The sequence below is a fragment of the Amblyomma mixtum genome, chromosome 3 (genome assembly GCF_055824585.1).
Source record: "Amblyomma mixtum isolate Tamu chromosome 3, ASM5582458v1, whole genome shotgun sequence".
Classification (NCBI taxonomy): Eukaryota; Metazoa; Arthropoda; class Arachnida; order Ixodida; family Ixodidae; genus Amblyomma; species Amblyomma mixtum.
The window spans coordinates 100,963,935-100,990,287 of NC_143014.1; the positions used below are offsets into that span (position 1 = coordinate 100,963,935).

A 26,353-nucleotide genomic window follows, 5' to 3' on the forward strand; every position below is an offset into this window, starting at 1 on the left:
TTCTCATGTCACCCGAGGGGCGCATAAATTAGTTCTTTCCTCGTTTCCGCAGAGTTCCTCGAAGCACTTGTTTGTCTTGGAACAAGAACGAAATTCCCAGAACTTTTTTGCATGTCTGTCGTTACCGCGAAGTCCCCCGGATCCTCGGCCGTGTCCAAACAGCGGCAGAGGGACGCGCGGAGGCTGAGCGCGCAAGGAAGGGCGAGAGCGTGGCGGCGCGACGTTGCGAGACCAGGGAGGCGCATCCTTCTCTGTGCCGGTGACCTGTCGCGCGTTCCTCTCGAGCGGACTTGCACTTGGAGCGCCGAGCTTTAACGCCCCGCACGGGCGATGCTACCCGGTGTTTACCTTGGCGCCTCGCGCGTAGCTCTGAGCCCCGGCGAAGGGAGAGCGCGGCTGCCACCGGAGAGGTCGGTCGGCGGGCTTAGCCTCCGCTGCGTTGGTTGGCCCGAACGCCGCGTCGCATCGCATGCGTTGTGTGCCGCGGCCGGCCCGTTTGCTTTGGCAGCGCGTGAAACTGGCGCGCCTGGGGTCGGGGGGGTTCGTGATGGGTGGTTTCCGAGAGCTTGAGCACATAAACCGCCCTGCGATGTCGCCGCTCGTCGCGGCGGCCGTGCATGGTAGAATGTTACACTTCTCTCCGTTGTCCTTCCTTCCTCTCCTGACTTTGATGCGCTATGCCAACCTTCTCGAGCCGTAGGGTGAAGGGGACAAATGAAGCTGAGTATTGCAACGGGCTGGTGCGCGCTTCCTGCGACGCCAGCCCCCGGCGCGAGCTGAAACGTCTCTGCTTGCTTTTCGTGGCTGCCGCGGCTGTGCGTGAATTATGCGGCGCACGCCGGCCGAGTCGTTGTGCGGCGACCGAACGGCGCTGTGGTTTTGTAGGCAGCGCCCGCGGGCGAACTCGGGCGATTTCACACCGCGTACGAGCCTGGGCAAGTATGCGCATACCTCATCGGTGGAGCGTCTGTCTGCGGCCGATGTGCGCGGGATTTTCGCCTCGAGAGCAGGATTTGTGGTGGCTTCGCATCCTCCGCTGAACGAGAAAAACGACTATGCAAACACGAAGTGTGCGTGTTCGAAATGATGCGTCGTGCCTCTTTATACTGAAGGAAATAAAAAAAAAATGAGTGAGAATTGAAACACGGAACATAGCGCTTCTGGTTTCCGCTCCTCATTTTGCATCAAACAGGATGCTCCCGCGTAAAGAAAACAGTTCGCACTTGCGCTGGAAAAAAAAAAAAGTACCGAACAGAAAAAGTCTGTGCTCCCTTCCTTTCATGTCTTTAATCTATGCGTGCGTGCGTGCGTGCGTGCGTGCGTGCGTGCGTGGGTGCGTTTTGTTGTGCTCCAGCTTCACCGTGCAGTCGATCGACTCTTTCGTCCATGCGTACAGTGTGGACATAGCATGTTGGCGCTGTACTTGCATATGAGATGTCATTCAGACTTCGGCAGATTTTTCAGTTTTTCACTGCGAGGCATGATGTGGCATTGCTGCGCCCACGTGCCAGCGCCCTTTCGATTTTGTCCTGCTCCTAAACCTACCGCAGAGATTCTCGGCAAGCGTTTACCACGAGGAAGGGACATAATCCATCGCTCGGAAATGTGATTCGGAAGAAAGACAGTCTGTTGTGCACAACTTTCGAGAGGCATGTGGGCTGGCTGGACTCCGTCGTCTCGGCTTACTCATTCCGTGTCTTTTGAAAAAGGAGCGTGATCGCCGAGCTCCATGACGAGATGTGAGAAATTCAGAGGAATGCTTTAGCGTTCATGGCGAGCTCTTCGCTTCATGTTCTTCAAAGAAACGATGTGGCGCATTTTCACGCTAGCGTCCTGGCAGTTGCGCTGGCTTGCTTGTCACGGGACGTCCGTTAAGTCGCGCATCAGTTTGTCGTCTCAAGTGCCTCTGGTTGATGCGGTGCTTCCTTGGCCCCGGCATCTATAGGCACAGCCTTCCTTTTTAAAGGGAGGTGACTGAAGTGGTCTGCTGTTCCTTACAAGGCCGCCGCGGGTTCGGTGATTCCTAACCTTTTCCAACGTAAGCAAGGTTTGGGCTCGTATATAGGTTGTGTAGTATCCTTTCGATGACTCCTTGTAGCCCGTGGTGGCGCACAATATTAGGTGACGTATGCTTGTGTACTGTGTACTGGAGGTTGCAGTTTATATCTTAGTCTACCGCTGTCAGCTCCCGCACAGGTGCATAAATTAATTAATATGCGTGATTCTGGCCCTCCCGATTGGTGGAACCTGCCTAAACGCAAGACATGTGACTCGGGCTTTCCGTTCGCATTATGACAAATCACATGCTAGTTCTGTAGCTCCGGTCGCGTTTATAGTAGTGGCGTTGAATGGATTTGATGTATAGGCGGCGGATGTGGAGGAGATCATTGATATCCGCTTCCACTGGCGATCTGCAGAAAGAAGGGCGTTGCAGCCATGCCGTTTTGAGGCGGGCAGAACGCGCAGTTAGAGCCGCCGAAGGGGGTTGCAATGGCAGTCTGCTTCAAACGGGGTGGATGCCCTGCCTGGGCGACGACGCAATCGGCGCCGAGTCTGGCGCCGGGAGGCGCGGGTATCGATCCACCCGCAGTATCGGTAATGCCCGTAATCAGGACTTTATCCGAGCTATCTCCCATGCCACTCGGGCCAATAGAGCACTGTCGCACTCGCTTGAACTAAGATGAGCAAAGGAAAAAAAAAGGAGAGAGAATAAAGGTCACCAAAATTCCGGACGCGGCTTGCAAGTGAAATTATAGCGTTTTTGGTTGCCGGCAGGCTATTTTTGCCTATCTCTGGAATACATATCCGAGTGTACCTTTGCCAAGTGCCTGTGTGTAGAAAGCATTGCACCAAATTAATTTAATCGAAAAGGCAGGTCCCGTATTTCATCTCTCGACCGAATCGGTCAGTATCGTCAGCTTTTCGATAAAAAGGACGCCTTTGCTGGCAACAGCCGCGGAATTCTATTGAAATGGATGCGCTTCTCGTTTTTCTGTATTTGATAACTTTCTCTATGGAGGTTGAAAAAATTCGAACATTCGAACGTTGTTTGTTTTTTTTTCTCTCTCTTTGTGAGTGTGCGAAATAGACTGCGTGCGAAATCGCTGCCGCGGCACCGAATTAGAGGGGGCTCTCCCCCCTGCCGTCTCCCGCATTCGCTGGCGTAACAGATCAGCAAGGCCCAGCCAGTGGGAGAATGATTGCGCCACGGCGCTTCCTGCGAACTTGGTTGCCACAGGGGCTGTACCAGGACCGCGCCGTTAAATAAACGATGCAGTCTGGGCACGGTGGCAGTGGGCGAGGGTCGTCTGGTTATCTTATTTTTCTGCTCTTCTTTTACCGCTAACGTAGCCTTACTAGAAAAGACTATACCGATGATTACGGCATTGCCCCAAACGCAGTATCCTGAATGCAGTTATCTGTGAGCGAACTCCCACGTAGTAAAAATTATATGCGCGCAAACGATATGCGCCCTGCATGGCGAAGATTCGTACAGAAGTAAAGAGACACTTTTCTAACCCAGTTTCGTTGTTAGAGTGCTGTTAAACTTCCGCACAAGGGCAACAAAAGGCTGCAGTGATTCGTGCTGAGGCGGGGTTCCGGTACTGCAACGAGCTTCGTCGTTATGCCAAGAAAAAAAAAAAAACGCGTTCACTGCCGGCAGCGCTGAACCCGATAAGCACCGCGGAGAAATTTCTCGACCCAGCGAGCAAGCCTCATAGGAATACTGCGCGCAGTTTCTCAACGTCTCTTCGTTCGTAGACCAGCTGGGGATTTCCTGCATGCATGCCAGGTTCTGTGTTACTAAACTACCCGAGGATTTCCGGGTTCCAAAACTTGCTTGGCGCATCAGGGGGGCGTCTGATATTATGGTGCTGACAGTTGCTGAACCGGGTTTTCATCTATTGTTACCGCTGGGGCGCGACTTTGCTCTGCTCTGAAACGCGACCCAGCGTTGCGGTGTGTCTACCGTTGAACGGATGCTGTGCAGAAGGCAGCCTGTTGGTTCAGATCATCAGCGCGGACTTCAGCCTCTCTCCTACGCTCGTCACTTGTGGTGCATCCCCCTCGGTGCCGTTACTGCGAGCGTAGCGAGGAAAGTTCGCGGTAGGCCACGCGAGCTTTTAGTTTCGCGCACGTCGTTTCTAAGTACACGACGCCGCATTTGGCTCAGTCTGCTCTTGCCCATGTCGCTTGCGTGGTGCGTGCCAGCGGCGGTATGGTGCATGCTTGCGGCGCCGCCTATTAATTTGCGCGCACGGCGGCGCGTTCCCGGCGACCGAGCTCAATTAAACCGGCCGGACTAATTCGTTATTGATCAGAGCGCGACGCGGGGCCATTGGCGGCGCCGCTCGCGCTCCGACCGGCTTGCTGGTTTCTCGCTTGTCGCCCCTTCCGTGTCGGGCTCCCCAATCAGGGAAGGGAGCCGCCGCTCGGCGGGCGTCCAAGTGTACACCACCGAAGAAGACCGCGACGTCTCGGGGAGAGGAGCGAACGTGAAATTCGACGACTTTTGTGTTACGGCCGTTAATAACTCGTACACCTGCACCTTAATCATCGGCTTCCTTTCTGCATCAGCTCGGGCAAGACACTGCCTGCATTGCTAGTGGTTCACACTGCGTTTGTGCAATGGCACGAGCCTCTAGGTTCGGACGCTGAACAAGAGCAGCACGGAAGCCCCGAAGCAAGTCAGAACGTGCAGAGCACGACTCGGTGTACTCACGAGAAGAAATAAACAAGGTTACGTTAGGTAATGTAACGGACCACACTACGTCGCTAAACGTTGGACCTTACGCGATTAATGCCAACAGATTTTTGTTGTGGTCATGAATGAAAAGCACGCCGCAGCGGTGGATAGCAGCCCATTCCGGTAGTGAAGCGTTGTTCGGTAAATAGAGACGTTAATATTTACTGGTGTGAAGTATTAATACCAGCATTTCTGTAGCGTGCGTAAACTGAAGTCAACTGATGTCGTACCGAGAGCACTTTGAACTACGGGCAGTCGCTACAGAATGTTAAAAGTTCGCCTCAACTGCATGCGTGCCTGTATGTATGCCGGTTTTCGGCAGCTTAGGGGCCCCGTTCTGCAAAAAAGCCGGCGTCGGCGTTGCCGTCTACGGCGGCGTTCGTGTTGTTACCAAAAATAGGGGACACTTGAGCTCCGCCTTAAGAGTACGACGCGATAGCGTGGTGGGTTGATTCCCATATATGCAGAATGTCATTCTACACTCTTAGAAAAAAGGGGGGAATAGGGGGCGAGAGGTTAGTCTTTTTGGGGACTAACTGACCTGCCACTGGCAATCGTCCTTTTCGGGACTAACTGCAAAGGGTGTAACTGTTGGTCCGCTTCGAAAGGGTGCAACCGTTAGTCCCCGGGAGCAGACATTTAATGAAAAAATGCAAACGACGCGTAATTTCCAGCTTAATTTATAGCGGGATAGTTTCCGACAGAACTTCACACATATAACAACGATAAAGGAAACAGAAATAAACATACATGCAAACACCAGGATTCGAACCGACAACCTTTGGATTATGAGCCGAGCGCGGATATGACTACGCCACCACAGAGGACAGTCCACGGTAGAAAATAAAAGCCTTGTATGCGAAACACACACACGGTCTGTCTGTACCGCTCAAATTGTTATCACAGTGTGGTGGTTTTGGTGTCATATGCTTTTGAAAAAACCTGCGGTAAGCTTTAATGCGCACGCACAACAGTCTAAATCACGTTTTGGCCAAAAAAGAAGTGCTGAACTGTGTATACATTACGGCCGGTACTTCACAACCACAACAGTGGTTTTCTTTTCGTTTCTTTTTTTGCGTATAAGGTGGTCTTCTTCCTTGCAATTGGCAGCTGCACATTACAGCCTGTTGAAAACAAAGGTAGAAGGCGATGGTTCACTTCGTTTTTTGTTACCGGCGGAGAGCGGTGACAGGGAATTGACTGCTAAGTGTCGCCGATACTTACACAGCATCACATAAGCTCGTAAACAACGGCAACGGTATGAAACTACGTGTACTTGCTCAACCCTAACTTTTACAACTCACATTTGACACGTATTGAAGTTCGTAGTAATTGTTTATGCACTTGCACAGCTGCCAGCCGTTTCGGTGGCACGAAGCCTATTTCTCACGGAAAAGGGTATCCGCCTCGTCACAGGCAGCGGCAGTGCCCTCACTGGCCTTAGACGACATCCATGCGCTTCAAAAATCGAGTACTATTGCAGTCAGAGTCTTCTCGCGCAATTTTCGCGTGCTGCTGTGCTGCGATTCGCCTCCCGTTAGTCTCTTTCTCGGCAGTTAGTCCGTTGAGTTTGCGCACGGCGCGCATTTTTGGCAAGGAGTGTGTCGTGTGCAAATTTAGGGACTAAAGAGCCCTTTTTAGGACTAAAGTTGTCTTTACTCCCCTCTGGGCCGGTTTTTTTCTGAGAGTGTATGCTTTACATTCACAGATCCCTCGGAGTCCTCATACCATCCCTGGCGCAATGGTGCAGCGGTTAAGCGATGCGCCACTGCCCTGCGATGGCAGGTGCTCCCAGCGGTGGGCCTTGTGCGGTCCAGGTTGCTCTTCCCGAGCGGCCAATCATTAATTTAATTGCCACCTGCCATGGCGGGCAGTTTGCTCACTATTCGATAGGCAGGTTGTGAACGCCAGGCGAGGAAGCTTAAGTGTCCCGCCATTTTTTTTTTAACCTTAGGCTCGGGTCTCTTTGTCTCGCTCTCTCTCGCTTTGCGTGCGTGCGTGCAGTGGGATAAGAGGGGCGGTCTTGTAAAATGTTCCGTGGCCTTAGATAGTTCCTAAAATTTACAGACACTCCAGAAATTTAACTACTGTGGTTCTCAGCGCCGCCCGTATAGCAGAATCATATTCCGTTTTTTCTTTGTTCAGGTCGTTCTAGAGCGTTCAGGTTTTCTGCTCGTATAACTTCCAAGATTTTCATTGCACATGCGTGATCCGCAAGCATGTTTTCTCGCGAAGAGAATAACGAAGAAAGCCAGCTCAGTTTTTTTTTTCCCTGCTCCGCTTCTGCGTGGGCGCGTTCCTTCACAAAGCGGCACTTGCGGGCGCATTTAACGTCGGCGCCGTCCTCTCGCTCCTTCACCATACGAGATTTTTTGCGTTTCGCGAGGCGATAAATCAGGTTCCGGCGCCGGTTCCACTGGCCGCACGTCGCGTGTGACATCTTTGCTTCGAGAATTAATGGCCCGAAACGCGTCGCCCGCGTCGGGTACGCCGCGCACCGAGCGCTGACGAAACGCGTCGCCGGGGGGCGCCGGAGAGTGTTCGAAGCTGCTGCAGAGGGGACAGCCTAGGCGGCGATCGCCGGACGCCGCCTGGAGCACGCTGCGGCTCGGAGCGAGAGGCGAAACAAAAAGAAAAGGATTGCCCTCCCCGCGTTGCGGCACGTAGCGACAGCAGCAAGAGCGGGGACATTTATGAATGCGTTTGAAGCAGTCATTATTTTTTCATCCTGCCGAACGGAATTTCAATAATTTTGACTGTACCAGCAACACGGCCGGAGCGGAGAAGCGATCAGTCAAATGCTTGCGTGCTTGTAAGGAAAGGCGAAATCGGGATCGGGGGAACCCAGTACGGGCAAGGGAAGGGAAAAGCTTATATGATCGCATTACGCGAATCGGCAAAGAAACGTGACTCCATACTGCGGCAGTGTTTTTCCACTGCCAGTATTTTTGTACCATTGCCAGTTTTGATCAGCAAGCTTACACGAGTGGTGGGAAACGCAATGCGAGCGTCTGCTTTGAAGGCGAATAGCAGTCACCCGTACGACTTATACACATGAACGAAGCCAACAGTCATTAAAAAAAGAAAAGCAAAGTGGCTAGATTTTTTTTTTTTTTAATGGTAGTGTTGATCAAAGTGAAAGACCAGTAGCTTGATTTTCAGGATGGTAGATAATTTAACAGAAAGTAGAAGGAAATACAACCGCATTTTGCCCGGGGGACCCGAACCTACGAGTTCCGCATGTCCTGTGCAGTACTGTATATGCAACTGAGCTACGGCGGCTGCTGACCCCGGCTTTCGAGTGAACTAGTATTGTAGTACTGGTGTTGCGGGTAGCCTTATAAGCTTCAGAGTTTGCCAGCGCCGCCCTCGACCATAGCGGCGGGCGTGAAACGTCCTGCCTTACCGCAAGTGTCACGTGATCTAAGGGGCTGGGCAGCAGCTGTGCGAGAGCTATCTGATGCTACCTACGCCATCAGAACTGCCAGAACCGAGGCCCACGTAAAGCTGTTGAGCAGCCAAGGATAGGGACACGAGGGGCTCATTATGATACGTATATGGAAGCAGTCAACAGTCATTGGAAGCAAGCTATGAATATGGGCATGTTTTTTACAGCGCTATAGCTGTTAGGACTTAAAGTACAGCTTTAGGTGGCAGGTTACGTCAAAAATGGATAATGACCAAAGCTCGGAACCCCGACGCAAATGGTATGTGGAAGTTGTTTCGGTGAAGCCCGCCGCTAATTTTTAAGGGTAGGCTATTTGAGATGTACAGGTGGCTTCGGCGGGATAGTAATACTGGGTCCGGCGGACATAAGAATAAGGATATTCATGCTATCCAGTAATAAACTGATTAACTGATTAATGATAGTTAACTTATTAATTATTACAATTACGCGCCTTGTTGCAAATAGAGATTTGTAGCGGGCCGTCAGCAATAGCCATATCATGTTCTAGAATTTCGAAAACACGATTACCCTTGGCGCTCTCGCTCAGCAAACTTTGGCCATCTTGCGCCGAAATACGCGCGCTTTCGAAAAGCGGGCGTCTTGGGCGAGCGCGAAACAACGCCCCTCAGTGCACGTTACTCCGTGGCCCAGGTGCCACGTGGCCTTCTCTGTCCTATCCGCGCCGTGAACTCGTCGCCGCTGGCTTCTCCACCTCACACGACCGACAGAAGGTCACGTGACTCGTGCGCCGCAGTGTAGTGCTAGGCGCGTTGCTTTGCGCTCGCCGAAGACGCGCGCTTTTTGTTAAGTGACAACGCCGAGAGTGGTCGCACTTTCAGAATTCTAAAAACTGATATTGCTGTTACAAACGGCCTGCTACCTATCTCCAATTGCAACCAGGTGCCTAGATGTAATAGTTAATAAGTTGACTATCAGAAATTAGTTAATCTTACTAGTTAACAGGATTCATGTGTTTTCTGATGTCCGCCAACAGTGGTATTACTATGCCGCAAAAGCCATATTCGCATCTAAGAAAGCCTATTTTTAAATATCAGTGGAAGGCTTCCAGCAGCTCGTATAGCGGCTGACGCTGCGTGGTGACTCACAGCGTCTTGACGATGCCCTCCAGTGGGGAGCCGAGACCGTCAATATACTCATACATGCAGCCTTCGTGGTCGAAAACCGAATGCTTAGCGGCGTAGCTACTGGCAATCTGCGCCATCTGTACTCCCCGGTTTGCAGAGGATCGCTGCAGTCCCCTCGGGTTACTCGAAAGAAACGTCCACTCCGTCGTCCTCTCTCTTTTATGAAATTAGTTTAGCGCAACCAGACAGGACGGACAGGGAAGCACACACCGCTAGCTGTTATCTGTTCTGTCTAGTTGCGCTAAACTTATTTTGGAACGTGTCGCCAGCTGGCCCAACACTGTACACTTCTCTCTCTCCTTTCTTTGCCCATACTGGGTCTCCGGGTGAAGGTGGTGGTGGTAACATACTTTAACAAAAGAACAAAAGGTCCTCAAGGGTGGGCTCCCACTTGTCCAAGAGTCCACGGGCCTGGGCTTCACGAAGGGCTTTGTCCACTGAGCGCGTCGCCACTGCAGCGGTACCCTTTTTGCTCGCCGATTGGTGGCCAGTTCGAGAAGCGATGTTTTGACGCCAGTCGTCGCAGACTAGCTCCGTCGCGTGCCTGAGCCGGCTCGTCATTCCTACTGAGTGCACATGCGCAGGGCAGCTTAATCGTTCTTCGATATTTGTAAGCCTTTCAAAGGCTTGTATATCAAACAGAGGACTCATCTTGGAAGACATGAAGTAGTGCGGGAAAAATAAACGGAAATAAAAATGATATTGTCCAGCCCGAATCGGCCTTCTTGGAAGAGAAAAGTTATTCTGGGACTAAGAAAAAAAAATAATTTTTTTCTTGCTCCCAAAATAATCTTGGAGGACAGTGAGAAATCAGCAACAAGAGCACGATAAGAAGCGAAGAAAAAACTTAAGTATCTCAAGTAAAACAACACAAGTACCTCCAGCGGCCAAAAAATATAAAAATAAAAATAAAGGTATGTTCCTGTCATTACAGTGTCAGGGGGGTTTATCAGGACCACCAACCTCAGCGAAGGACTTCCAGCGCCCCCTGCATGCGCGGGCAACTGTACAGAGCGGAAACGTTCGTGTCTTTGTGGCCATGCATCCCTACTTTTTGAGTTCGACGGAGGAGGGGGCGATCGGGAGCGGCCCCTGGCGCCAACGCGAGGGAATCCCGCTGCTCAGAGTCCCGCACGCGGCCCGTGCTCGCGCCTCCTGGTTCGCTGGCCGCGATGGCGTCGCCTCGGAGGTTACGATCTCGCTGATGGCGGTCATAAAGCGGCCGCCGAGCCATTGCGCCGTCGGGGAGCGAACCGGCGCCATATTTTTATCGCTGTCGGGGCCTCCTTCCCTGAAAAGGAACGGAATTCATTTTTCACGCTCGTACTGTGCGATGTTCTTTTCCCTGCTGTCGGCCGCGTAGACGCGCTCGCGGCTCTCAAAAGAGGCTCGTCTTTGCGCCGCCCTTTTGCGCTGAAGGGCTGCGAAGGACTTTGTGCGCTGTCTGCACTGCAGACCCCCGAAAAGAATGAGCTGTCGCGGTATTGGCTCCAAAGTCTTGGCGGGAACAGGGTTGCACAAGGAAGTTATACGGGTAGTCGGCTTTTGCTGCCCCCCGTCCCTTTCTTTTTTTTTCTTTTGCTCCCTCTCCGCGCACTATTCGCATTTAGGGGGACACTGCGCTTTTCTTTTCGGGTTGACTGGGCAGAAACCGGTGTCATTTTTGCATTTTTCCTGAACGCCGCCATATTTACTCAAACACATCTCTATGCGTGCATGGGTTTGCGGTTGCGTCAAGGATGCTTGATTTCATTCCGCACTGTTGTGCTCTGTCGAGCCAGTTCTAGCATGAGATGTCTCCTATTCGCATCCAGCGCGGTATCGTGAATCATTTTTTTTTTGTTTGTTTTTCCATCGAGGCAGCCAGAATGCGAGAGCGTGACTGGCGTATGGCTCCCATGAGAAGAGACTCACCTCAGCACTTAGAATAGCAGGCGTTGTTAAAGGGGCTCCCAGAAGCAGTGTCGTAAGACCGACGCACTGTTTTCCTGCGAAGAGTCCTTCATATCCAATATCGCCTCCGTGTACGCTGTACCCCTCAAGCACAAAACTAAGCCTGTCTACGACTGTATGCGCGAAGTATATAGAGAAGAACACAGGTCAGCGAACTTGGCTTTTAGTAGGCCGAACCAGAAAAGTCAGCCGATTACATTTGAAGAGATGCTCTTCCAGAAAGGATGGAACACGGCGCGTGGTCGCGTAACACTCTTCACGCTCTGTTCTTTTTTCTGAAGGTCAGTGACCATCGTGAAAAAGGACAGCACCCCATACAAAGTCTGTCTACCGTTCGCGGACTAATGTCGGCTCGCGCGGCGGCTGTACAGGATAGCCTGTCGGCGCGCCCTCTCCCTTTTCCTCGCTCCCTCGCCCGTTGTCGTCCAGTGGACGCACGCACGGGCCAGCGCTTTCGCAATCAGGCTCAGCCCGCTAGCACACCTGCTCTGCGGCTAGGCCGCCTTCAAGTGAGCGCGTCGCTGCGCCCTTCGAGACTCGCCGGCGGGCTCCGTTCCCCCACCGCGGGCGCCGTGCGGGTTCGCTGTTGCGCCACAGTGCTCCGGGCCGTGGCGACGGTGCCGCTACCGGTACGTCGAGTCACGCCCACTGGCCCCGTCGGCTTCCTGACGACACGTCCGTATGAGCGAATGTGGTACGAAACGCTACCACGGGTGCCGTATGTTCACGGCGTCAAGCGCATGTCACGGGAGAGCTCTTGCGGCACGAGAATATGGCGTTGTTCATGACAGCTTATTTGGGCCCGCCGTTTGGTCGCGTGCAAATGGTACGGGGAAAGTTATCGTGGCTCTGTGGCCAAAGTGGCCTCAGCGGTCGGGCTCCTTACGCATCGTAAAGTCAGCACCACCGAAAGTTTATGCCTTAAGCACGACGGGAAGTTTCCTTATTATGAAAGCATTATGAAAGCTGAATTATAGTTTGCGCGGTGCGGTAGCCAATAGTGCCTCATTTTACTGCGCAATCCGCTTGTTTTTGAATGAGAGCGTCTTTTACAGGAACCGCATTATCCTTCAGTGGCCAGCGTCATATCGCTGGAGCATTTTGACGCTGACCTGGAGCGGATGCAGTTTTATACTCGAGAGGAATAAATCCTCTCAAAAACGTTTCCGTGGCTCCGTGATGTCTGGAGAAATAGCCGTTCGTCCTTCCAGATATATTATACGAGCAGTCGACACCCGTGAAAACCCGAGACGAGAACCAGCTCCTCTTGGTGCGCAGAGTTTATTGGCTTTTCTCGAAACAGCTGTGCATTCTCTTTGCACATCAACAGTTTTGAATTCTCAGCCCCATTCCTTTCATTTCTCTCTTGCCGCCAGCTGTCTGGTTGTTGGGCTTCCTTCTCTTGATATTTTTATTGTATCCGATTTAATCTTATTTGTCTGTACACGCACAAAAAATGGTGCTTTGGATTCTTTGAGTACTGCCCAACCTAAATTCGGATGGCGTGGTTTTTTTTTTTTTTACCGCCATTTTTCTCTTCATCGCCCCTTGATAGGCTCCTGGACTGTGATGTCGTCGTCACTCCTTTGTCTGCGAAAATCAAAGCGTCCTGCGGAGGATCGAGATTCTACCAGAGGGTGTAGATGGGCACCTTCCTTGCGACGACGAAGGAATACTCATGGCTGCCGCCTGTCAAACCACTGTGCTCGTGGCAAGCTTCGCTGTGAAATTCTCAGACATGGAGCGAGCCATGAGGGTCCCGGCGCACGGAGACATAAATATATAGATGGCCGCTTTCGAGCGGCGCCTGTTATTAATGGGGGTTAGGGAGTAGGACGGACGGCAGCCTGATTATGAGAATAAGCTTCCTTGGGCGAGTGCCAGTAGCCGTGCCTTGATGCTCCAACGTCACGGGCTGGCCCTGCGCTGTGTATTTACTTTACTCACACAACTGACGAATTTCACGGCCTAGCGGATACGCCTCTGTCGAGCCAAGATGTGACGGCTGATTATGCGAACTGACAGTTACTGACTTAGTGCATACCCAGAAGTTCTCGATAAGCGCATTTTTTTTCAACGGGAAGTTGTTTATGGACGCAATTTTTTGCGCATATCTTAAGACTGCACCATAATAGTCAACACATCCGCAGGTCCCTCCTGAGGACGTTTCTAGTTTTATGCTATTTGCTGTTAAAAACGCACCCCGTTTATTTTCTATGGCAGTCTCAACTATTCGATGCAAGCGCAGGACAAACTTTAAATCAAGATTTTGACTGCACTTTGAAAGGTCAAACAACTCCCATCAATATGTTGATAACGGTATCTTACAATATTCCAGTTTTCTCGCGATTAGAAGTGATGTCTAAGAAATCTGGACCTGTGAACACCTAGGTATGGCTGCGTTGGTGTTCAGAGCATGCGAGACAATTCATTTCTAAATATATTTCTTTTCGCTCGTATTTTCTTTCCTAGCCCAATGCGGCTTTGGCAGGCCTATTATATGTTAGTGGTGATGATACCCGCAGTGTAATAAAGTATTCTTCTTATTATTATTTTCTTCGCAGCACTGCAGTCTGTGAAGTATTGTTCGGCTGAGACTGCAGTCTCAGCCGAGCAATACTTGCTTCTTCAATAAAAGTGCCCAGTAAACCATTGCCTGTGCCGCATTCGGCGTTTTCTGCTCATTTGGAACCGATTTCAGGCTCTCCTCTTTGTACCCGTTGGCGGATCCGGCTGCTTCTTTCCCCGTGATATAACGAAACGAGTTTTTTTTTCTTCTCACTTTGTGTGCGGAGGTAATCAAGAAATTGTTCCGAGTGCCAGTAGAGAGAGAGCGAAAGAATATATTACGCAGATCAATTAGACGGTTCTGGCTTTAATCGACGGTGTCTTCGGTTGCGCCGAGTGTTTCGTTAGCATGACCAGAAGAGCATTAGCATGCATCGGTCGGCAACAAACGGGCAACGCGTGGGCAACTCGGACATAAAATTTGATGACCGCGGTGCGTTTGAAGTCGCGCGCGCACTCGGTCTCGAAAATGGGTTTCCGAGTAGCGCAATCAGCAGCTCGCGACGCTTCGGGACATCTACTTAGGATTATTGCGGCACCCTGCGGCGCTGCTCAACGCCGGGCTTCGACAGCACCACCAGCTGGGGCCAAATCTGCGCGGCGCTCTTAAAACAGCAGTACTACGCTGAATAGGATTGGCGTTCGAAGCGCGCAGCAGTTTTTGCGAAAGTACGGCGAGCGCGTGCATTGCAGGCGCGCTACTTGGAAGGGTTGGAGGAGTGTGGAGGGGGTGCCCCTGGCGCACGGGCCAAGAGGTGCCCCGGCGAATTCACTTAGCTGTGCAAAGCGAGCATTGGTTTAAGTCTTGGAGAGAGCTTCGCGAGTCTCGACTGTCTGCTCTGCTGCCTATGCACGGCGGCCCTTTGCGCGACGGCATCGTCGTCGCCGCGCCGGGGATTAGCCCTCGGTGCCGCTCTGCTTGCGAGGGTCGCACCGCCCTCCGGGGCTTCTCGGGGGCAGCCTCAGACGCGACGGCGCTGAGTCGTTTAGCGGGCGCACCGCTCCAGTCATGCTAATGGAGCTTAACGAGCGAAGACGCCATTACCGCTGCCACGAGGCTTTCTCCTGCATTTTTTTTCCCCCCTTTTGTGCCCGCCGGCGCGGTCTTTTTTCCCCGCCTTTATTCTGTCCCTTTTGCCCGCACTGAGTGGCCGTCAAACGCTGAATCTTAGTCTCTGCATCGGGTTCCGCGCCCTTGACCGCTAGATCGTCACGGGAATGTGCGCGTCTATCTCCTGCGGCTGTTATTTCGTTTCTCATTCGTTGGAGTAAACGTACTGGGGAAAGCGCTTGTCTGTGCTTTCTGCGTGCGCGTAACGGCACGAGTGCCCCTTTCGTTTGTCTTAGCGAGCGGGAGAAGCGGCCAGCCTCGCTGCGCCAAGTGACCCAGTTTTGCGTCTCCCATGTAGCCTTGAGTCTGCAATCGCCATTCACTCATTCGCCTGGTGCACTGCTGGCCGCCCCTCCTGCCTTATTACGGCGGAGAATGAAACCGCAATGCTAGCTTTGTATGGGATGATTTTTGTGAACCGTGATGCACTAGAACTTTATGCGAAGTGTGCGTGAAGGGCGCTTAAAGTGGAACATTTCAGAGATAAGCATATTCCGAGACTTATCTTGCAGAGGATCTTTTCCTCGTATTTTCCTTCAGCTTGCAGTGTAGGATATTTTATACGGCACTGCATGTGCTGCGAAAGTTCGCAAGCACGGAGACCGCCGCAGTGAGGTTGCTGCGCCAGCCTCGCGCATAAATAAATCGTAGCGCTGTGTCTGTCTGGCCAGCGAGCCCGAAGATGAATGCGTGGTAAATGTTCGCCCATCGTTCTTAGGGACCGACCAAAGAAGGCGAGATCAATACTTAACGAACTTTGCTGCTTGGGGCCGAGGCGTCCGTTCATGCGTGGGGATTAACGAGGCGCGGGATTTTCTGTTACTTGTAGGTGTACACGTCGCGTTTTCCTCTTTGTCGATCCCCGAGGCCGTTGCCGAGATCTTGCGGCTATTGGAAGCGCTACGGCAAAACCGAAATTGCTGGGGTGCCAAGCAACCCCGTTCCCCTTCGTCCCTCAGCCGCATGAGCAGTGGGTTATGTGGCTCCCGTTACACGTAGAGCTAACGCTTACACTCGTTTCACATTGTCGACGGCCCTTAAACCTTTCCGTGTAATACTCCCTGGGTGCTAGTTGTTCATTAAAGTTTGCTCAAGTTTGTCCCTGTAAAGCACTCTTCGTCCGCTTGTTGGCGGCACAAGAGCCAGAGTATAGGCCCTTGACGTGAATTGTGTATTTGCATACTAACGCGCATTTTCCTTCTTCCTGTTTTTTTCTGCAGGTGACTCTGCGCAGTGCGACGAACGCCCCATAATCCAAGATGGAGGCATGTCAAGCTATGAAAGGAACCTTTACCTCTACCATGTAAGCTCACTTTTTGTCTGCGTACACACGGGTAAGCAAATGTGGGCTAACCGCTTAATTCAGCTTCCCTTTTACGCCAATGACCGCACGGTCTATTGTCAAAAGGCTCAGAAATCGCCTATGCGAATGTAAGTTGCTTAGTTTGCTGGTGTTTATAACTGAAGCCCCTATATAGTTCTGCGGCAGAAAATTTGAAATTACGCGAAATGAGAACGAAGAATATGCAGTGTTCCGCAGGAAGCCTTCTGCAGGGGTAGGAAACGTACTGGTATGTACTATTGCCGATGCGATGCATAGATCAGCGCAAAATCCTCGCCCAGTGGCCGGAGGATAGTCAACAGAAGCGTTGTATCGTTGTCATAGCCGCGCGAAAAACTTAATCCCCGAGCGGGTTTCGAACCACCGCCGGCGAAAACAGGGGAACTTTATTCCCTGGTGTCTCAAACAATTAGGCCACCGTCGCAGCCTCTCGCGCTGTGCCCATGGGTAGGAGTTATTCATTTACAAACATCAGTTCTCCAGCCTAGTCCCATATGTGCTTAAGTAGTTGAAACCGAAACTAACTGGAGATTCCTACCCCCGCCCTCGCGTCAACGCATGCGGCCTTTCGCGCACAAGCGGCCGCGCAGTTCTCGTTGAGAAGTTGGCTTTTCCTTGCAGCTTATGAGCCTAGTGGGTGAGTGTTTTGTGAGTATCCCGTAAGAACAGCAAAAAAGAGAAAAAGAAAATTTCGCGCTATATTCGCAGTTTGCTTTTAAATATAACGCTTGATGCTTTCTGAAACAGATGATTCATGAAAATAAAACTCTCATTATATTTGTGTAAATACTGCAATACTGCTTTCGACACGCGCCATTATCGTGACTCACCCCATATAAGCGTGCGGGCGTGTTGCTTCCGGAGACGCAATGCTTAACGCGCTAGCTTGCGTGAGCGCATGGGGGAACAAACGAGTCAAGGCCTCACCAGCAGAACTTCGTTCGTTCCAACATCCTACGTTTCAAGGGAATTCAGCAGAATAAATTAAGTGCATTCCCTTTATTTTGTTCTTCCTACTGATGACCACAGACACAGTATCAAAAAGAGAGAGAGAACGTGATGGCTAACGCACGATTCCGCTCAAAAGGCTAAAATCCGTGCTTGTTAGTGCAATCGGAGGAAACTGAGGGCCTTATTTATAACTGCTGGTTAGGTGGCAACCGTTACACCGCCGCTTTGAGGAGAGACCCCTAATACTGTCCGTCCCTCCGTCCAACGACAAGATGTGCCCACTGCCACACGCTTTTCCGTAACGGTAACCATGCCAATCTGAAGCAGTACTTCCAATGCGTCTCGCATGTACTTCGAGGCTATCTTTGAGTGAGGCTCGTTGCTGCTCCTTGTTACTGAAAACGTAGAGGAAAGCAGAAGCTTGTTGTCTCGTTTTTTATTGCTATTTTGTTAGCTGGGATTTTAGCTTTCTCCTGAGCCTGCGGTACTCTTAGGCCGTGAAAATGTTCCTTTGTATTTGATAGAGTTTATAAGCACCAGTGATAGGGAAATATTTTCCGTACATCAGCCGTGCAGCTTTGTTTTTGTAGTGATAGCCTCAGCTTCTGTGCAGTATGATTGTGTCTTCTGCCTTGATTTGCCAGTCTGCCAGTGTTAATTTAAGTTCCGTGTTCGTATTTCATGTTTTACGCTAAATAAACAAACTTTCAATCCCAACGCCTCCAAAGCAGAGTGAGCGCGAACTGTTTCTAACGCAGGACAGCGTTGCTCAACGATAGGAGCAACAATCGCTAAGCATTCGCGCCGAGATTCCTGTTAAATTTGTGCAGAGGATTGTACAGAGGACTGTTGAAGAGGCAACGGAACTCTGCTTTCGTCTTGTTTCTTTCGACGGCTGGGACACGAACATGTACTAGTTTATAACTTGGGAGTTCGCTGAATAGCACTCTTTCTTTTTTTTTTATCTGCGATTCGGTGACCTGGTCGGCAGCCCTGATTTTCCGAAATGCAGAGCATATCTCGAAGCATTCCCTCGGTCTGGAACGACGCAAGCTGTTACCGAGGGAGCGACTCGCGCGGCCACGTTCGGCTGCCGCCCTCTGTTCGTACAGAGGAGGGAAGAAAGTCGATCCTTTTGGGAAGGGGCAATTTCTTTCTGCGCGGCGTCCTTTGTACTTGCGAACGATAACTTCAACGAATGCGCAGTGATTTCCATTTCCCCGCGGCAGTACAAGAGCGGAGGGCACCTGCGTCCCGGCCGGGCACCGTTGTGCGCTATGGCGCGCGCGCGCTTTCCTGCCCTGCATTTTATTGCTCGCGTGTGGAGAGCTCTTGTCGAGGGCGCCGTATCTGGGCCGCTGCGTCCTCTGTTGACTGTCGATCTTGCGCTGCGCCCTTAATGAACTGCTGTACCTGCGTATACGCAGGCACATTTTAGAATCGAGTTACAGCGCGAACTGAAAAGAGCGAGACTCGATACTGTTCTATCTTTAGACGACTAATGTCCACCCACTTTCTTTTGACTTCACGAATGCGGCACTTCAGTTACAGTGTACGCAACGCGCGCGAAACAGGATGCGAGTTATTGAAGTGGTTATATAGAAAAAAAAAAGTGAGCGTGGTGCTCATTACCGAAAGTTAGTTTTGTCTCTTTTTTGGTTTCATTTTTGGTCCGATCACATTCGCGCCAGGCAAGGATAAGGGAGGGATATATTTTGTTTCTGGTACAAACGAGACGTACGGTTGAATAACGAAAGAAAAACAGAAAAAAGGGCGATAGGCTCATCTGCGATTCGCCACTTTGTCGCGATTTTTCCTCGCTTGCAGTATCGTGCAGTGCCGTTTCGGCGCGAAGCTTCCGCTTTAAAACCGTTTTGCAGTGCGTATAGTTTGCGCATAACCACGAGTATAGAAGAAGCGACTACCGCGAAAGGGTTATGCAACGGCCCCCGGAGAAGTTTTGGGCAAAGTAAACGTGTGATGGCAGTGGCTGTTTCCTTTTACATAATGCGCGCGTCGTGCTGCTCTGCGGCGGCGGCCGACTCGTGAATCTCTTCCCGCGTGTTCATTGCGCAATGTGTGCGACGAGTCCGTAGCCTGTAGTTTGTTGCTTCCTGCGTGTATTTACTCGCCCTGTCGCATGCGCCGTGTTACGCGCTGAAACGGACTTATTTGGTTCGCAGACGCCGACGTTGCGCAAGCTACAGTGTGCAGCCGGGACACACACTACAACGCATGCTTCTAAAACGCCCTTCCTTCGCTGTTTCTGTTTCTCTTTTTCTTTTTTTTTACGACCGTCCTACTTTAGCACACGTTGGCATCTTGTGTAACCCTGGAGTAACTGGCTTGTCGCTGTCTAGTTTACGATTCACTACTATAGGCGGGGCTTCCCCTCGGACTCAGGGGGCCATCAGTTCGCTATTGCTTCGGCGTGCTGTTCTAATCTCGGAAATGATTCCTTTCCCTGTTCGGACTGCAGGAAGATGCGTAGTTCAGCCCTCTTTCGCACCTTAACCCGTGTACCGATGCTTGGTGCACGGCTGATCGCGAAGCCGCTATCGTACTCCAGTTAGTCTGGGAGATCATGCGGGCTTCGAGTTCCTAATTGAGTTCTTAATTGAATTTCGAATTGAAAATCGTTGGTTACCTTCTTTTGGAGAGGAAGAAAAAAGGCGGTCATAATGAAGGAGATAAAATACCGCCTGCTCTGTACATTGAAAACAGAAAAAGTGTGTGTGTGTGTGTGTGTGTGGGGGGGGGGGGGGGGGGGGGGGTTGAAGCGTGATCCCGGGAAGAAGAGGTGTGCAACAGGCGCGGTTAGTTAATCCCGAAAGATAACGCGTGGAAAAGGGACATCGTTGTTGTAGCTTTCCACCTGTACACGCGATTATAAATCTGTATTCAGCTTAGTGCATCACATGGTTAATAAAATTGATGAGCACGAAAAAATTCAGAAGAGCATATCTCTATCAGTTCAGACTCGAGCGAGATAGAGTGACACGCCAAGCTATTCTATAGGCTTACTTCCTATGCATTCCAAATTTACAGTCGCTGGGTCTTGCTTGCCTGTAGTGCTAAAATAAAAAGCTGCTCTTCTAGTTTTGTCATCCACCCGTTGTACGTTAGGCTTCGTCGTCGAAGTCACTGATTTTAAATTTTCTCCAAAGCGCGCGTCGGGTGCCTACCGCATCCGCCTCGCTCCTTGCGTGACTCCAGGCAGCCATTTCTTTCTTGTCTCTCGTTTTTTGCTCTACACCCTCGAAAAAACTGACTGGTGTGCTCATACGAGGTTGCAACTTTCGACACGCAAGCGCGAGGTTATAGTGAAATATTAAAACAAGCGCTGATCGCGGCAGCAGCCCTCCGTATCGCCGCCATATTAGATTGATTGAGGCGCCCCCTCTAGGTCGTGAAAATTGTTAACATAAAGTCTGTTTTTTTTTTTTTTCTTGGCCATTTCTATGCATTGTGACAGCGTGAAAAAGTTCAAATCTATGCGTCTACCGGTTGTGAAACCTGCAGTCCTCCTAATAGAACAGATTTTTTGCCAAAGCCCGGGTCTTCAATTTTTAGTTTTTGTTGTATTTGCAATCTATCTCGCTCGACGATATCGCGAGTTGTCTGCATAGTTTAGTGTCTTCCTTGTGTCCGTTAATTGCTTTTGTATTTAAGATTCATTTTACTGTGTTGCCAGATTCCTGGTAATAGCTGTCTGGTATTTCGCTTCCTTATGACACTTTCTAAGGTCTTTAACAATGCTTCCTTGCTTTCTGGCCCCAGCTTGTTCGATAGTCTCTTGAGAATTTCGCCTAGTCCAGTTGTAACGTTGTTAAGTATTCTCTTTTCAGCGTCTTTGCAGCCGAGGTTGTTCATGACTAATTCAGTTTCACCGTATGTCTTCTTTTTTTTTTTTTGCTCCTCCAGCTACGGCTCCGCTGCTTCTTTCAAATTACTTGGCTATGCTGCCTCTAATATAATTTGGTGCGTCGTCGTTTCTTTGAGCTGTGTTCTTCTACATCTTGACTGTGCGCCTGAATTGCTTCATTCTTGCTTCCCAAAGCTTTTACATGGTTCCAAGATTTTCTCGTCGCGTTCTCGTTCTCTGGCACTTCTGGCATCCAGCAGTTATTTTCATTTTTTTCTTTCTTAACCAGAATTTGTACTGCCAACCTTTTCCGCCGATAAATCTATACCCTCCTCTGTCTACTTCCTCTTTTGGGAGAACCTTTTTTTTTTTTTGTCCCTCTGTATTTGCCACGCCCCCATTTGATTGCGGTTTTGATTTTCTTATTTCACCAGCTTCGTGATTTGGTTTTATTTTGCCTTTCCAACGGGCTGTCGTCTCCTCATACTCACTGTTGCCGCAGTTCTCGCGCCTTTTCTCTCTGTTTTCGTCCCAACGCTTGCTGCTGTCGTTACTGTTTAGTCGCTCATTTAAATGTAAATTGAATGTGCGAGTGCCTCATTGCGCGCACCCTCTCTACGCAGGAGGAAATGCCCGACCGTCCAAGGGTGGCTACATTGCTCAGCAGCCTGGCCAATTACGAAGTGGCGATCCCCTCCGTCGCAGGGGAAGAGGCCCAGGCTGCTCCCAAGGTAGGTGCCGCATGCCCTCTGGCCCCGCCAGCTGGCTCCTTGGCCGCGCAGACCCGCGCGTAGTACAGGGGGCTAGTAGAGTTTCCTTCGTGACCGCCACCTTGATAAATCTTAAATGGGGGGGAGGAAGCGAAGGGCAGGGAACGACCGCCCTTCCCTCGTCCCCTGAGCGAGAAATTCTCTTCGGCAAAAACCGTGCTCACCCAATCTTATTTTGTGTGCGCGTGAAGAAAGTTCAAAAAATGAATTCTTGGAACTACCTCCTCCAAGTGTTGAGTCCGCCCATGTCCTATAGTAGGCTTCATGGGCGAAATACAGTGCCACTTTACGTTTCCGCTTTTTGTTATTTTTTTATCAGGGAAAACGTAGCTATTCACTTGAAAAGATTTTCAGCCGCGTCGCGTACGTGTCTGAAGAAGAGCCCTGCGCAACGTCTGCTTTCTCGAAATACAAATGCCGGCCCGACTCGTCCCGTTGGCCTCAACCTCCGGAAAGCTCGGGTCTCCTCAGCGACCCTGTGCCATCGGATGTGGCCGCGGCGCCTCGACTTCTTACATTCGTCCAGAGTGAATTCATGGGACAGAGGCGGAATAGCCTTTTTTATTATTATTAGGGGGCGCTGTCAGCGCTGCGCGACTCGGTGTGTCTGTGAGGTTGGATCTCACTGGGCATGATGACGCCGTGCTCTCCACTGCAACGAGTACGTGGCGCAGAACATGACACGCCATGCGCGCGCAGCGCTATCAGGCGCCGACTTCACCCGTTTCAGTGTCGTGGTACTCACGGGCTAGACAAGCGAGTGATGCGTGTAATGTGACAAAGGTCCCACAGACGCTCGAAAAGCAATCTAAGCGTACATGTGCCACATCTGCCACCCGTCGGCACTGTTCACTTACGCAAATCATTGCACATGAGTCCGACTTTCATCTCCAACACTGTGGTCTCGAGCCACCAGATAACAACAGAGATGTATTCAGTTTCCGCTGACGCGTCGTGGAGTCTTTTTGACCCCGATTGCACTATGGGGTCCATAAACAACGAGGGTTTCCGGAAGCTGTCAGGTCTTCTACTGAGTTCATTCTCAAACTCTGGCAAAATCCGTTGCAGGTGTAGCCCTGGAGGTGTCGTAATAATCACCTTGTAGTAAGCCGACATCCGCGCTGAAACCGGTCCGTGTGTGACTATAGGGGCATCGAGACATGTTCAGCACAATCGCTGCCCTCGTCGCCTATTTCGTGGCGCTCTTTCCTAATGACGTGATTGCATTTTGGTTGAACTGCAGCGGACCTAATCTAAAAACATTGCTGTTGAAGAACGTGTGCATCTCGGAATACTGCGTTCTGTAAAGGCCGGTCAGGAGACAAGAGGCTCGCCGTGCGAACATCCCTGAGAATGGAATGGATATCCCCCCCCCCCCCCCCCCCCCCCCGCACTAATGAACTCAGGCGCGTACGAGTGCCCCACGGCGAGTGTCCGTTCCACTCGTGCTCCCGTTGCTGTTACGCAATTGGCGCTGCAGGCTTCAGCTTCTGCCGCAGTTGTGGTGCGCTCTCGGGTTTCGCCTACTATTGTACACTCTGATTCACGAAGATTGAGACTCCGTGCGCAATTAAGCGGAGTGCACGCTCTGCCACTGCGCTTGATAGTGCGCACCAGCTCCGCGACGATCGCTGCAATACTCAAATGAGCGCACGGAGGCGCACATCTGCGTCGTGTCGAACAAGAAAAGACAGAGCCCATTACGATTCCAGGCTGCTTTGCGTACCTACCTGACGCGTTGTGTGCCGCAGCGTGGATGGAAAATCGGGGAAGGGCGAGAAGTCATTTGCGTGAGAAATCATTTGCATCATTTGCATGCCGATTTCAGTTGCTCCTCGTGGGCACGCCATGAAGGGGATTACCGTATTGTTTCTCTCCCGCTTGCTACTGCGTCTAGCATTTTACGTCGTAATAAGTATTTTGCTTATAGCCGTCCAGTATTCTGGAAGTGAAGAAGGAATTGAACTGCATCAAGGTGAACGGTGTTTATACTAATAGGCACATTCACCATGCAGTCGATACCGGTGGATTAGTTTGTGACTGTAAAATGAACTGGACCATGGCGTCGCTGAAACTTGCGTGAGCTTGACTTTGTGGCTATTTTGGCGGAAGTTGAGCATCTTTTTTAATAACATTTCTAGTCGGTAATGAGCATACATGTACGAGGTAAAATAAAGTCGATGACGTGCCTCTGGCGGGCTGAAGTAGTAAAGTTTGCATGTTCATAGCAGTTTTAGTCGCCGCTAGAACTGCCATTAGCCCCTATAGCCTAATGCTGTAAATGTGTACTCGCCCTTGTATCATCCATTCATCCATGTATCCGTACACCGAGGCTTTGCTGGGCAGAGATCACATGCTGGGCTGATGGAACTTTAATGGAGTTCGCCCGTTTCACACGCAGGTAACTGGAACCGTGTTTATGTAGTGCTGGCCTCTTGCGCCATTACGCCCAGCAGCTGAACGCACGCACAGAGCTGGAGAGAGTTGTTTTAACAGCCTAACGAGTTTACACGCTAACGCGGGAGCGTTGTTTTCGAAATGGCGGCAGCCTCACGCCCCCGCGTATGATCAGTTTAGGTTAATGAGTGCCTTTTCCCCGAGGCGACCAGGTATAGGAAGCAACGGGTCTAGCGCACATTGTTGGATTTCCTGTAACCTCGCTTGATGTATCGCTTCTGTATCACGCGTCTCGAATAGCGTCAAAGGGCAGCGTGAACACATTCGAACGCCGCTGTCGCGACATTCGGAAAATACCGCGCATTGAGAGCCGTGTGCCGAGCGTCATCTCGCCTTTGGTTTGGTCCACCGTGGTTTGGTCGCAGCGGCGTGGAACCTTTTAGCGCCCGCGCTGCACACCGGACGCACGACGCGTGCATCGTGACCGAAGCAAGCTTTTTTTTTTTTTCGAGGTGCGCTCTTCAATCATTCGATTACGCGGCGTGGAAAGGGAGCTCGGCTTGCGCACCGAGCTTCATTTCGTATGCATGGAACGCGTTCTTTTGTGCCCACTCCGCTGCCCCGAAGGCTGCCGGCGGCGTATAGCTGCGAGCGAGCGGCGCCGAATCGCGGCCCTCCTATTTGTCCGCCAGCTGCGGCCCGTCACAAAGTTTGCTACGCTCGTGTTTATCGCGGGCCCATTGTTTCCGGCCCTCCTTGATTGTATTCTCGCAGTGTTTGCCAGTGCACTTTTCGCCGCGGCCGACGTTGCGACGGCGCCGATTGAGTTCGGACCACGCGATGTTTGCGCAAGCGGGAGCGCGCTGTTTCATGATCGCCCACTCGTGGGCGCGAGATCGCTTCTAATTTCTCCGTCCCGTGTACCGCACGCCCGCCGGCTGAAGCGTCTATAGTGCGCGTGCGTCTTTGTCGGCTGGTTGCCGTTGCTCGAAGGGCCCTTCGCCCTGCTCGCTCTCTATGCGGGGCTCTGTCTCGTCGAGATGTTGTCAGTGTTGCAGTTGTCTATCCAGTAGGGACTCTTTTCCGGCGCAGATGTGTTCATTGCCGCCTGGCGGCGCCACTTCAGTCGGTCGTGCACAGTTACGCTGTCGCGCTTGCTGCTATAGATGGGACGAAACGCATCTGTGTCTAGCCGCGGCCTACTCCCATGGCACAACCTCACTTTTGCCCAAGATTGCTTTCACTGCAATGTCGACCTTGCGCGCGATGGCCCGCGTAACTTGAGTCAAAGGTTAAACAGGGGAATTAGAAAACTTCTAAACGTTGCAAGTATATGATACCGTTCAAAAATTCTTGCCTGTCGTCCACGGCAAGCAGGAGTATATTCTACTTCGTGCTATTATACAAATTTTTTAACAGCAGGAAACGGATTTCAAGTTTTTTAGCGTATTTGTTGGGTACAGTCGAGCCCACTTATAATGCCTAAAGTTATAATGAACGTCTTGCTTATTACGTATTTAAGTGGAGCTTCCATCAAAATATGTTCTAGGTCTATGGCACTACGTCTCAGATAAAACGAACATCCAAGGCCGCGCCACTCGGTTGTGACGAACCAAGAGGCGTCGTAAACTCGCCACCGCTGTCGAAAAGAGCGTCTCTCTGCTGCCGTCATTCCCCTTAAAAAGGTGTCGGGCCACAGGAAAAAAAAAACAATAAAAACGGCGGCATTGAAACTGCAGTTAACCGCCTGTCAAGCGCGCCCCGCAGGCTACAAGATCCACCGGTGTGCGTGCGTATGTGCCACGTGGTAAGCGGGGGTCAGGGGCAGCTTTGAAAGCGAAATTACTCCGCACTGCCGGTGGTCAACGAGTGAGAGCGATATGAGAAGTTTTAATGCCTTTGTTGAAGTATTAGCGGGGTCGCAGCGGAGCACCAGAGAGAGACGACCAGCGTGGCAGGCTTCTAGTTCCGGACTGCCCGTGCCGGGCGTGCGCCACGAGCACGCGCTGTCCGTCTTTATTTTCCTCTAGCGCGCGCTGTAACGCCGATCTCAGCG

General features: G+C 51.3%; 1 protein-coding gene across 3 annotated transcripts in view; it reads left to right on the forward strand.

Annotated features, from left to right (window-relative positions):
• Positions 1-26,353, forward strand: part of kcc (solute carrier family 12 member kcc) — a 288,496-nt gene that overhangs the window by 172,793 nt on the left and 89,350 nt on the right. For all 3 annotated transcript variants that reach the window (XM_089580433.1, XM_089580432.1, XM_089580431.1), the window contains 2 exons: positions 16,193-16,275; positions 21,754-21,861. In XM_089580433.1, coding sequence (XP_089436559.1) covers positions 16,193-16,275; positions 21,754-21,861 — 191 coding nt within the window. The remainder of the gene's footprint in view (positions 1-16,192; positions 16,276-21,753; positions 21,862-26,353) is intronic.